Genomic DNA, 13,651 nt, shown 5'->3' with positions numbered 1-13,651 from the left:
GGTAGGTCAATTGGGATGGTATTGAGGTTTCAATCTGGGATGATGGGCCAATTTTATTTCTGCAATGAGACAAAAGGAGGGATTTAGTTTGATAGGAGAGGAGTTATTAGTGATACATGAGCTGGAGAGGTGGTGAGGCATCCCCAGTGAGTGGTAGGAGGTGCAGAGAGCAGGTATGGTTAGTGAGGATAAGGTGCATAAGAGCTATTGAGTGGACATGCCAAATGCAATGCATGAGAATTTTAGTCAATGAGCTTTGGTGAGATGTATATGCATTGAAGAGTTAGACTGAGTGTGACCTTATGAATGTGAAATAGAAAATGGTGGAACCTAACCTTGCAGACCACGTAACCTATTTCCTGAGTTCCTGAGCATCCTCCTTTCACCTGGACTCAGTATTGACCCAGGCTATTAGTTGGGTACAGGTTGGTTGGATCCGGTGGGCATTGTCTCCTGTGGCAGACAGCTGGAAAAAGAACAGCCCTCCTTTCAACCTTAGTTTGATTCCAGTCTTGGGTGATTGTCTGTTCACATTCTCCCTGTGTCTACATGGGTTTACTCCAGGAGGTACAGTTTCCTTTCACAGTCCAAAGATGTGCAGGTTAGGTGGATTGGCCATGCTAAATTGAACCATAAGTGTCCAGGAATGCGCAGTCGAGGTGGGTTAATGATGGTAACTGAGGTATTTTTTTATTTAAAAGTCTGGTATTGGAATCAAAGGCGCAGATCTAATTGATGTTTGGGGTTTCCAACATCAAAACCTTTAGAAAACCTGGTCAGTAAAAATGTTTCATCATTAGCGCTTTGTCTTTAAATAATAGCACTGATTCAATTTTTGAATAGGCAGTTTAATATAAGACTCTCAATTCAGAATCTATCTGTTACATTTGTACTGAAAAGAGACAGGTTAAACATGTCAGCCTCACTTTCCCTTCATCCATTTTATTTATATTTTCAGTATCAGATAACTGAACTTCCAAGTCATCTCCCTATTGTATTGTCACCTCCTCTTCATGTATAATTCTGCAGGCTGAGTATTAGTTACATTTCAGTCAGCTGTCCAGGGTGTTCTTTCTGTAGCATCTCAGTTTCTTTTACCAAGACAGTTAAATAGTAAATTAATTATTTAAGATTGGAGAGATATTTCCCTGGGATTGATTATCAGATATTGCTGGGAAAAACACTGCTTTTGCTATGCGTTGTCAAAATCTTTGGAAGAAGGAGAAGACAAGGAAGTAATCAATGAATGGTAAGACACTAGGAAGCTCAAAGGAACAGAGGGATATTGGGGCGCTTGACACAAAACCTTGAAGGTAGCAGGACAGGTTAATATAAGGGTTAAGGTGGCACACAGGATTCTTGCATTTATCAGTCAAGGCATAGATTATCAAAGCAGGAAAGTCATGTTGGAGCTATATAGAACTTTGGTTATGTCACAGTTGGAATTAAAGTGTGCAGTTCTGATCACCATACTAGAGGAAGGAAGAAAGATGTGATTGCACTGAGAGTTGTAAAAGGAGATTCACCAAGATGTTGCCTGGGCAGGAACATTTTGGCTATGGAGAGTGGTTGGATAAACTCAGGTTGTTTCCTTTAGAGCAGAAACGTAAGCGAGGGGAGTTGATGGAAGTATATAAGATGATAAGGGCATGGACAGGGTGAATAGAACGCAACTGTTTCCCTTAGTTGAAGGGTCAATAACAAAGGGGTATAATTTTAAAGTGAAAGGCGGGAAGTTTAGAGGGGATTTCAGTGAAACCTTTTCACTTGGAGAGTGGTGGGAGTCTGGAATGCACTACATGGGAGGGTAATTGAGGCACTAAACCTCACAACCTTTAAAAAGAACTTAGATGAACATTCAAGGCTATGGGCCTAGTGCAGCAAAGTGAAAGTAGTGTAGGTAGCAGTATAAATTTGGCAGTATAGACTTGATGGACCAAAGGCATCTCCTATGCTGTCTGATTCTTTTTTAGATTAACTTAAGTACATGCATATATGTAGCCTTTATCCTTGTAGTGTAATTTTAAAGATATTGGCAACATTGCATCAATACTATGGGACTAACCACTAAGAATAACATGCATGATCTATCAAGCTATGTTTAATTCTGGTACATAACTTGCCCAGTATCACTATCAGCTAGGGTCATAACAGGATGGAATGTCCACCTGCTTGCCTGAGAAGCTAATCAATTAAGATGAATAAATAATCTAGAATGCCAAATATTAGAGGCTGACTAGAATTTTCCAGTTGCCTAGCAGATCCCTTATGGCACTAGGAACTAGTCTAATTGCCTGTGGATGTCCTCCTTGTGACAATCAACAGGTCAACACCTGTAGACCTTCCCATTCATCTGACCATTACGTGGCTTTCTACAGAGGGGTGTATCTTCCATAATGGTGACCCGCAGCTTCAGCCATTTTTTAATTTAAGTTTTAAAACATGCTGAAATGGCACCTATACATCCTTAAATAAAGTGGCGGGCTGCAGCTATTACTCAGCTGGGCACCTTCCAATTGAGCCTCTGGTATTGAGAGCACAAAGTGACCTATTTTAGGGAAGATCTATCTTACACACATGTACACAATTGCTACTAAATGTATAATTAGGTAATAATTATTTTGAATGTCAGAGTGGTGAATAAAATGGCTGCCGATACACTGAAAATGGTCTGGTGACATGTGCTCATAACAACAGGCTTCAAGATTCATCTGAATATACTGTTTGTGTCCCCATGTTCTAGTTATTGTGATCACAATTTAAGCGCACGCACAGACTTCCCAGCCTTCATTTTACAGCAATTATTTCGAAAAGTAACAATCCTTAGTGTTGCCTCGGCCACTTCTCATGCTTTCTCCTGAGTCTTTGTGCTAATTCAATCTGGGCCAAGACAGAATTTAAGTGCTGGTCAGAATGAAAAGAAGCCTCTATTGGCCAAGAAGAATGTGTATAGTCACGATATGATTATATTAGCAGCACTATTTTGGGGTAGGCAGTTACTGCTCCATTGCTGGACTGCAGTGTCAGATTGCAATGCTCTGTTCTTGGGTATGCACACTCGTTGCTCCATCTGGTGGTAGCATTCACACAGCCATTTAAGAAAACAACAGGAAGTCAGTAACTGAGCAAATGTTACAACGCTTTTTAATGTTGGATGGTGCTGGCATTTATTGCCCATCCCTGATTGCTCCACAGAACATGGTTGTGAGCTTCACTCTTGAACTGTGCAGTTCTTGGGGTGTAAGACACCCACAGTACTGTTGGAAGGAAGTTCCAGGAATTTGACCCAGCACCACTGAAGAAACAGTGATTTATTTCCAAATCATGATGAGAACTTGTCGATTGAGGTGCTCCAGTGAATCTCCTTCTCCAGTGAAATGTTTAATTGTTCACCACCACTCGTGACTGGATGTGGCAGGACTGCAGAGATTAGGTCTAACCTCTTGGTTGTGGGACCGGTTAGCTCTATCACTTGCTGCTTATACTACCTGGCATGTAAGTAGTCCTGTTTAGTAGCTTCACTAGGTTGACACCTCAGTTTTAGGTATGCTAGGGCTGCTCCCAGCATGCCCTCCTCACTCTCAATTGAACAGATTGATCCCCTGGGTTGATGGTAATTGTTGAGTGGGGAAATATGCCAGGCCATGAGGTTGCGGATTGCGCTGGGGATTCCGCCTCCCTGCTGTTACCATCCACTTCTTATCACTGCTGTTTTTCTTATTTAAAGTAAGATCAGCAGTTACCTTGGTATTCACTGTTTATAAATATTTTGCTGTGGGCTGAGCTTCACTATCGAGCATAAACAGAACAAGATACAATCTGGACAGGATACTGAAATAACAATCACCAAACATTCAAAGATTTAGAGATAAAAAAGGAAACCAAGATAACAGCAAATCTGAGGGCCTCTCAGCTTCTGACCTCATTTCAGCCTTAATTCAAACTTGGAGAAAACAGCTGAATTTGAGAGGTGAGGTGAGAGTGACAGCCTTTGACATTGACGCCACATTTGACTCAGTGTGGCATCAAACAACCCTAGCAAAACTGGAATCAATGGGTACTGGGGGAAAACTCTCTGCACTTGGGTGTCACAGCTGACACAAAGGAAGTTGGTTGTGGCTGTTGGAAATGAGTCATCTCAGCTCCAGGACTTCTCTGCAGGAGTTTCTCAGGATACTGTCCTTGGCCCAACCATATTACAGAAGCTGGATGTCTTGAAATGCGTGAAGGTGGATAAATCTCCAGAACCTGATCAGGCGTATCCTAAAACTCAGTGGGAAGTTAGGGAAGTAACTGCTGGGCCTCTTGCTGGGATATTTGTATCATCGATAGTCACAGGTGAGGTCCCGGAGACTGGAGTTCGGCTAACATTGTGCCACTGTTTAAGAAAGGTGGTAAGGACAATCCAGGGAACTATAGACCAGTGAGCCTGACTGAGCTATAGGGAGAGGCTGAACAGATTGGGGCTGTTTTCCCTGGAGCGTTGGAGGCTGAGGAGTGACCTCATAGAGATTTACATAATTATGAGAAGCATGGATATGACAAATAGACAAAGTCTTTTCCCTGGAGTGGGGGATTCCAGAACAGAGGGCAAGGTTTAGGGTGAGAGGGGAAAGATATAAACAGACATAAGGGGTAACCTTTTCACACAGAGGGTGGTACGTTTATGGAATGAGCTGCCAGAGGAAGTGGTGGAGGCTGGTACAATTGCAACATTTAAAAGGCATTTGGAAGGGTATATAAATAGGAAGGGTTTAGAGGGATATCGACCAGTTGCTGGCCAATGGACCACATTGGGTTGATTATCTGGTCGGCATGGTTGGGTTGGACGAAGAGTCTATTTCCATGCTGTACATCTCTATGACTCTATGACCTACTCTCCATCATAAGACCAGAAGTGGGGAAGTTCATTGTGCAATTGTCAATGTTCAGCACCATTTGCGACTCCCCAGATAGTGAAGCAGTCCATGTTGAAATGCATCAAGATCTGGACAATATCCAGGCTTGGGCTGACTAGTTGCAAGTGACATTCGCACTGCATAAATGCCAGGCAATGACCATCTCCAATAGAAAATAATCTAACCATGACCCTTGACATTAAATGGCGATATCATCATTCAATCCCCCATTACCAACATCCTTGGAGTTATCACTGACCAGAAACTTAACTGAATTCTTCGAATAAATAGTGGCTACAAGCACGGGTCCGAGGCTAGGAAGGCTGCAGCGAGTAATTCACCTCCTGACTCCCCAAAATCTGTCCATTATCTATAAGGCAAAGCCAGGAGTGTGATGGAACGCTTCCCAATTGGGTGCAGCTCCAAAAACATTCAGCACCATCCAGAACAAAGCAGCCAGCTTGTTTGGCACTACATCCACAAACATTCACTCCCTTGACTATTGTTGCTTAGTAGCAACAGTGTACATATCTACAAAATGCATTGCAGAAATCCACCAAAGGTCCTTAGACAGTACCTTCCAAACCTACAAGCATTCCTATCTAGAAGGACGATGGCAGTAGATTTTAACGTCGCTGGATCAAAATTCTAAAATTCTCTCCCTGATGGTATTGTGGACCAACCCAAAGCACGAGGACTGCAGGGGTTCAAGAAGGGAGTCCTTCACCAACTGTCAAGGGCAACTAGGGACAGGCAATAAAAATGCTGACCAGCCATGACACCCACGTCCCATGAATGAAAACAAAATACAGAATGTATGTTATAACTTCTACCCTTTTATGTTGGTTTTGGATAGCAGCTGTTGAAATGATTCTGTGTTAGATTTACACCTTCTGCATAGAAACAAGTTTCTTCACTTGTCCCATCAGCATCTCCTTTTGCCATACACAATTATTCCTTTTGAGATTTAGGACAGGAGTTTCATATGGGTTGGAAAGCAAGATATGAGTTTTGCAAATTGCAGCCCCAGAGATTGTCTCAGGATCCCAATGCTTTTGGATTTTGAATTTTGAAAGGCATGGCAGGAGTTTTCACTAACAAATAATAGCCTCTCAAGCATCTTTAGCAGCTGGTTAAAGGGTCTGCCTGTTCCTGAATGGCATTTTCCAACAATTTTTCAATGAGCTCGAGCACACCTTCGTGCATCACAAGACTCAAAATAAACTTCTCTAAAACTGCCTTGGCAACGAATTTGCAAGGGTAACCATCATAGACACAAGAACAAGCACGAGTCTTTACTTTGCTGTATGCCTTGTTCTTCCTTGTGACCTTCCCAAGAGCTGCCTGCTTTAATCACCAAGACAGCAACAATCCCAAAATGACTGTTATCTACTTTAACTGTTGTACCAGGCAGGCACCTCCTGAATCCTGGGGGTGATACTCCTTCTAATTATTATTAATCCTGTTTCCTGGCCAAACAAGCCATTTACATTTAAAAGTCAGATCTTGAGTATAAAACAGGAAGAGGCACAAAAAGGATAGGAAAGGGGTCATTTGGCGGAGAACTTTTTGCTACAATTGGAGTTCAACAACCAAATCATGGTTCAGTCATCCAGCAAAAAGGATGCATAATACTGTCATTCTCTATTCGAATAATATTGATCACTTCCTTATTCCCTTTACAGAAGCTGTTGGCTGCCTTCTCTTTTCATCTTACTGCCCTTACAAAATCTAACCAGAACTAATTCACCAGACAGTGACATAAGTGGTCATATCTGCTGGTATGCTTCAACTGGGATCATACTTCTTTCTAAAGTGATGTTACACATATTCTGGCAAGTTGCTATGAGCAATATTGACAGTCACCAAAAAGTACCACTCAAAGGATGAAGATACATGTCCTGGTCATAGCCTCAAGTGTGTGCTCTTATTGGAGGATTTTATTGGAGCAGTATAGCTTCAGGTTCTGAACAGCCTAGTAACATGATAAAAATTAGGGTGAAATTTAAAGGATTAAATACCATCTCACAAGTAATGAGCTCTGAGTTGATCTAGTGAGATTAGTAGTGTGAATGGAGTGTGTGATGTCATGCAACGAGCCAACTGTATTTTATGTGGACCAAGAGAAAGAAAATCTGTTTTATTTCAAATATCTCAGATCATAAGTATTTAATACTTCTGTGAAAACTCCTCTCAAAAGTTTGTTGAAAAATTTTCAAGAGGTTCATGACTCGCTGTTAGCAGAAAGCAGCAAATGTTTGAATAAAAGGCAGATCTCTCATAAAAAATCAGTACTCCATGTTTAAACAAAATCAGCACAGCATTAAAAGGAATGGATATTGAAATCATTTCTTTATAGAATAATGTTACGTAAATTTTTCAGATGGTAAGATATGCCATTGTACTTTATATTATAAAGGCAGACATTCTAAATGAACATACCTCTCCTCTGTGAGGAAGGTGCACTAGAGATCCTTGCAGAGATGACATCTGGTTTCTGGCCCTCCTTGACTTCAATTGTCACAAGTGTCTTCATGTTGTCTTTATTGCCGACAAACGTATCCTTCTCCTTTTGTCCAGAAAAACTTCTTTGTAAGAGATTGATTGTTCTAGCAGACACGTCTGAGCACTCAGCAGAACTGAGTTGGTCTAAGCACACTGAGCTGTCTCTGCATGTTTTACTAGAGTCCTTCTCTGACGCAGTCTGGATTGTCTGTGACTTGTTTATGTTGCTCCTCCCTGGAGTTCTAATGTATGATTTATCAGCAACAGCATTTTGTAAGTAAGGTTTCTTAGTGTAATCCTTGTCAAAAGTCCTTGTTTTACTTGATTCATCTGCAAGAACTTCAGATGCAATCAAATTACTTAAGCTTTCAGTAGAAGAAATCAATGAATTTGTTGTCCTAGGTGGACCTTTCTGTACTTCTGTGGTTGCAAAGTTAGATTTGACAGTGCTATAAATCAAGTTGCAACCAGATTGTGGTGAATGTTTTCCATCCCTTTGGACAAAGCGGAACATGTTTTCCTTCAAGGATGTAGACCTGTCCCGCTCTATCCCATTTCTCTTGTTTGAGCCCGTGAGTTTGCTACTTCTATTGGACAGTAAGTATTCAGCCTCTTTATCTGTTTTTCCTATAGATTTACCAAATTCCCATGTGTCCTTAAGTCCTGCAGACTTTCCTTTTGGAGATATTTCCAAATATGAACTTTTAATTTCTTTCATCTTTAATGCAGGACTACCTGAGAATAGCTGCTGTTGCTGTAGAATTCTGCTATTTCTGCCTTCATTTCTTTTCTGAGTGCAGAAGTGTGATCCAAGTTCAAAAGGTTGGTCAGGTGAGTCCATTGTAAACTTCTTCATTCGGTCTTGTATGGAGTTACTTTTTCTGATAGGCGTGCTATTCATGTGTATGTCACTGGCTTTTTCTGAAAAGCAAATATAGAATGAGGACCATTTACTCGACAACATGATAACAAATCAATGTTAAGAATATGGACCTTTATCTCACAATTCTTTAGTCTAGTGGCTAAGTATGTATTTTTGATAGGCAAAAAGCTTGAAATTCAACCATATATCATTAAATATGTGCATCCTTATTGGAGGAACACATTTTCTATTAAAAATTCACAATGCCCACTGGATCTGGGAAAGAATAGCAGTTAAGGTTCAATAACGGGCTCTAGCAATATAGACAGTCATGAATTTTATGCAGAAATATTACATTTTCTTTACCTCAGTGAAATAGGAAATCACAACAGCTTATTTAATATCTTAAGGTTACAGTTGTAATATTATTAAGCTCCATTTACCATTTGTCTACCTGCTAGCATCAATGATAGCATTTACACAGCTTTGTTGATTGGTTCTGGAATTGGAAATGTTCATTTAAAGTTCACTGGTCAAGCCTGAAACGGACTAATAACATCCAACAAAGAATGCATCACTTTAGACAAAATCTGACATCCTTATCAACTGGAGGGTTGAAGGAGGCAGTTTCATTCACTGAAAAAACTGAGATGACTTTTGCAACCATCTGAGTGAGTAAGGACGGGAGGATCATAGTTGATTATCTTTGCAAAGAAGAAGTGTGATTGGGACACTTTGACTGGAAATAAATATTGTTTATTTTGGTTTTTGTTTTAAAGATAAATCTACTAATTGCAAGGTTGAAGTTTTAGAATTAATTAAAATGTATTATTTATGGAACAAATATAAAGAAAACATTGAAGAATTTTACTGAACCCAAAAGTAATGCAATAATATTGAGCTGAAGAAAAAGTGTGTATACAATTCTAAATTGGAATCTTCTACAGCTACCTGAGAGAACAAGATCAATAATGGGTGTTAGCCAAGGTCACACTTGAATTCCAAATTAAGCATGGAATACCGATCTCTTCGACACCCACTGAGCTGCCTGGGTGCACTATTTAATGGTTCGCGCTATTTCACCAAACTTTGCTCCCAAATCTCAAATAGACTCAGTCCTACTTTTCCCCAAATAACCAGAAATTTAGCCTGAGTAGACAGGCATATGTGCAGACAGTGACATTATTACACATGGAATATCGTGGTGTTGATTGTATGCAGATGCATTCTGGTTAAGAGTTTTTGGTTACTGGTAGTTCACATCATAGGGCCCACTTATGAGTAGGTCGGCAGTCATTTTGATAGCCTTCTTCGAGTTCAGAATAATTTGTCCGTTATTTAGTAGTGATCATATTATGATTCAGTTAAATGTAGCATTTATGAACTGGCTAAATTTCTAGATTTAGGTAAGGTTGACTTCAAAGGGTCGAGATACAGACTGTCCACAGTAACATAGGGCGGCACGGTAGCACAGTGGTTAGCACTGCTACCTCACAGTGCCAGAGACCCGGATTCAATTACCGCCTCAGGTGACTGACTGTGTGGAGTTTGCACATCCTCCCCGTGTCTGCGTGGGTTTCCTCCCACAGTCCAAAAACATGCAGGTTAGGTGAATTGGCCGTGCTAAATTGCCCGTAGTGTTAGGTGTAGGGGAATGGGTCTGGGTTGTGCTCCGGTGGGTCGGTGTGGACTTGTTGGGCCGAAGGGCAAAGTAATCTAATCCAACCTGTCAATCTGCAAAGTGATAGAAAGCCAGTGGAAAAATAAATTAATGTGTTACAGAGCCAGTTAACATCCATAAGGGGAACAACATCTACTTGTCAAATTAAATAATGAATGACTTAAGAGATAACGTAAAATCTAAAAGAATGTTTATAAACTGATAGAATATGGACCCAATTTATTTAATCTTTCCCGATAGAACAGTCTCTTTACCCCAAGAATTAGTTTGGCAAGAATATCTTTCCCTGGGAAAAGTTTTGCAGAACGTCTACATTCTGGCTCATAAACTGATTCTGAACTTCCAGTTACCTGCTACTTCAACACATCATCGTGTTTCCTGGCCAATATTTTGTCTCATGCCTGCTGCAGTGCCATAGAAAGGATCAGCGCAAAAGCTGGAAGAATAGCATCTTGTGCTCTGCTTGGGGACTCTACAGCCTTCTGGACTGAATATTGAGCTCATACCTTTTAAAGTCTAAACACCTAATTCCATGTCCTTTATCCACCCCCACACCGAGGCCTTGTCATGACATTGGGTGTTTGTAAAATAGCAATCCTTTTGACAATTTATGAAATTAAAAATCACACAACACCAAGTTATAGTCCAACAGGTTTATTTGGAAGCTGTGATGAAGGAGCAGTGCTCCAAAAGCTAGTGCTTCCAAATAAATCTATTGGACTATAACCTAGTGTTGTGTGATTTTTAACTTTGTACACCCCAGTCCAACACCAGTATCTCCAAATCTTGACAATTTATAGTCTCCATTATCAGCTTTTCTTTCTCCCTGACATACTATTATCCATCCGCTTGTCTGCCTAACTGTCTTCCTCCCTCTCTCTCTCTCTCTCTCTCTAGGCTTCTCTCCACCTATAGCTCACCACCACCACCCCTCGCAATGTCTTCCTTCTTTTTTCCAATTCACTTAGATTTTACAAATCCCCTTGATGCGTTCTCTTCATAACTTATGCTTGCACCTTGCTTTGTGTCATCTGCAAACTTGGAAACGTTATATTGAAACACCACTGCAAATCATTGAATAAATGGTGAGCAGCAAGGAACAAAATTCTGAGCCTTGGCATATCCCACTAGCCACAGCCTGCCAACATGAAAATGATCAACTTATTCCTGCCATTCTGTCCACTAATCAATTCTCAATCCATACCAGTATATTCTACCTACTCCCATGCACTCTAATTTTAACTATACAACTTTGTTTGAGGTCATATTGAAAGCTTTCCGAAAATCCAATTATCATAAATCTACCAGTTCTCCCTTATCTCTGCTAGTTACATGATCAGAAAACCTCCAATAGGTTATGAAACATGTTTTCTCTTTCAAAGATCCATTTTGATTCTGTCCTACACTGTTTTCTACATATCCTTTTTATTGCATCCTTTATTATAAATTCCAGCTTCTTTCAGACAACTGGTGTGAGTCTGTGGTTCCTCGATTTCTCTCCCCTTCCTTTCTAAAATAGTCAGATAATATAATTGTCACCTTCCAATCTGCAGAAACCATTATGCAGTTAATAGAATTTTGGAAGACAACCACTCTCATCCTCAAGGTGACTGTAAATGTGGAAGATATTTGCAGGTCAGGTTCTCTAGCACTATCCCCTAACATTGCATTTAACCTCAGTGTTGTCCACGTTAATGCACAATGCCTCGGCTACAGTCATCAACACTACGGTTCAAGGATTCATAATGTTTGACATAATTTGTAGTCAAGGAGTTGGTTACTTATCCAGGAAGAGTAATGCTTGGTAATTATAATTTATTTCACTGTTGACATCTGAAGATGCTTCTCATCTTTCACATGGGTATGACTTAACAAGAACAATGACACTAGCACAGACATTTTAAGAGTACAGTGCATATATATTTACAAAAGTACAAGATCATTTATAACAGTATTACACATGCCACTTAAGTGATTTCAGTAAGATTTTTTTCTTGCTTTCTTTCCCACTACATCTAATAGCAGGCCAATTTTCACAGCTGGGGTGGAGTAAGTCTTCACTGTCATTGGCCTTCTTGACCTGGGAGACTTGGACAATCATACCCAAAGGTGTTTGAGCCTCGAGGGCCCAGGACTAATGAAAGTATCCTTCCCAGATGCAGGCTCACCATCTTCAGCTGGAATGTCTGCAGGCTTTGGCACCATAGATAGGTAAAAGATGGAGGATACAGGCACTTCATTGGTATCCTGAGAGGAAGCTTCTTGGTGACCAGTGTGTGGCTCCTTCCAATAGGTGCTTAATTTGATCACCCTGTCTCCCTAAGAGGAAGGGACACCTGGAGTGAGGTCAAAGTTCCTCCTCCTCCAGCCTTATTGAGCACTTAGGGGTAATGTGATGAAGTGCATGCCTGTGCAAATATGAGACATTGGCAGAAACTGAGTGGGCTACACCTGGCTCTCCATGGCAGTTGCCATGGCAAAAACCATATGCACCATTTTGGAGCTAGCAGGGTATTTATAACGTTGGTGGTAGTCACCTCCATCCATCAATCAAATTTATTGACTGCCACTGACAAACATGCTTGCTGTTCTATCTATGCATTTTCATGATGTGGAAGTGCCAGTTTTGGACTGGGGGATGACAAAGTTAAAAATCACACAACACCAAGTTAAACAAGTTTGTTTGGAAGTACAAGCTTTCGGAGGGTTGCTCCTTCATCAGGTAGCCAGTAGTGCAGGGTCATAGGACACAGAATTTATAGTAAAAGATCATAGTGTCATACAACTGGTGTGATGTATTGAACAAACCTAGATTGTTGTTAAGTCTTTAATCACTTAGAATGGGTTGCAGGTTTTTTTTAGATTAGATTCCCTACAGTATGGAAACAGGCCCTTTGGCCCAACAAGTCCACACCGACCCTCCAAACAGTAACCCAACCAGACCCATTCTCCTAGCCTATATTTACCCCTGACTTAGTAATTTAGCATAGCCAATTCACTTGACCTACACATCTTTGGATTATGAGAGGAAACTGGAGCACCCAGAAGAAACCCATGTAGACATGGGGAGAATGTGCAAACTCCACACAGACAGTAGCCCAAGGCTGGAATCGAACCCAGGTCCCTGATGCTGTGAGGCAGCAGTGCTAACCACTGAGCCACCATGCCGCCTCATTTTGATTCATTAACATATAAATATCAAAACTTCTTTCAAGAGATAACATTCCAGCGATAACTTATCGATTGAGCTGAAATGTCGCCTTTTTCTACAAAACCTTAAGTTATTTCGGGAATGTAACTTGAAAGAAGTTCTGGGATTTATATATTAAGTGATTAAAGACTTAACAGCAATCTAGGTTTGTTCAATATACATTGCATCGTTGTATGATACTTTGATCATCAATAATAATTTTGCGTCCTATGATCCTGCCCCACTAGCTACCTAACGAAGGGGCAGAGCTCCAAAAGCTTGAACTTCCAAATTAACCTGTTGGACTATAATCTGATGTTGTGTGATTTTTAACATTATGCATTTTCAAGAAGTCATTAAAATCATGGGGTCATTGTCCATGACCTGAGCAATTACCTGATGTCTGGCAATCCTCTGTGTCAAGGACCAGGACATTTCTTCTTTGACCAGCTGCTGAGATGTATCAGTGATGTGCTTACCAGGTTGCACTCCCATTGTTAATCTAGAAAAAGTAC

General features: G+C 40.6%; 1 protein-coding gene across 4 annotated transcripts in view; it reads right to left on the bottom strand.

Moving 5' to 3' along the window:
* smtnb (smoothelin b) overlaps nucleotides 1-13,651 on the bottom strand; it is a 354,299-nt gene that overhangs the window by 146,004 nt on the left and 194,644 nt on the right. For 3 of the 4 annotated variants that reach the window (XM_060843540.1, XM_060843539.1, XM_060843541.1), the window contains one exon: nucleotides 7,341-8,324. The exons of the other annotated variant lie outside the window; for it this stretch is intronic. In XM_060843540.1, the coding sequence (XP_060699523.1) occupies nucleotides 7,341-8,324 (984 nt within the window). The remainder of the gene's footprint in view (nucleotides 1-7,340; nucleotides 8,325-13,651) is intronic. 4 annotated transcript variants of the gene reach the window in all.

This window comes from Hemiscyllium ocellatum, chromosome 24, assembly GCF_020745735.1.
Source record: "Hemiscyllium ocellatum isolate sHemOce1 chromosome 24, sHemOce1.pat.X.cur, whole genome shotgun sequence".
Classification (NCBI taxonomy): Eukaryota; Metazoa; Chordata; class Chondrichthyes; order Orectolobiformes; family Hemiscylliidae; genus Hemiscyllium; species Hemiscyllium ocellatum.
The sequence above is the reverse complement of the archived record's forward strand: the minus strand, read 5'-3'. Positions and strand labels throughout refer to the sequence as shown.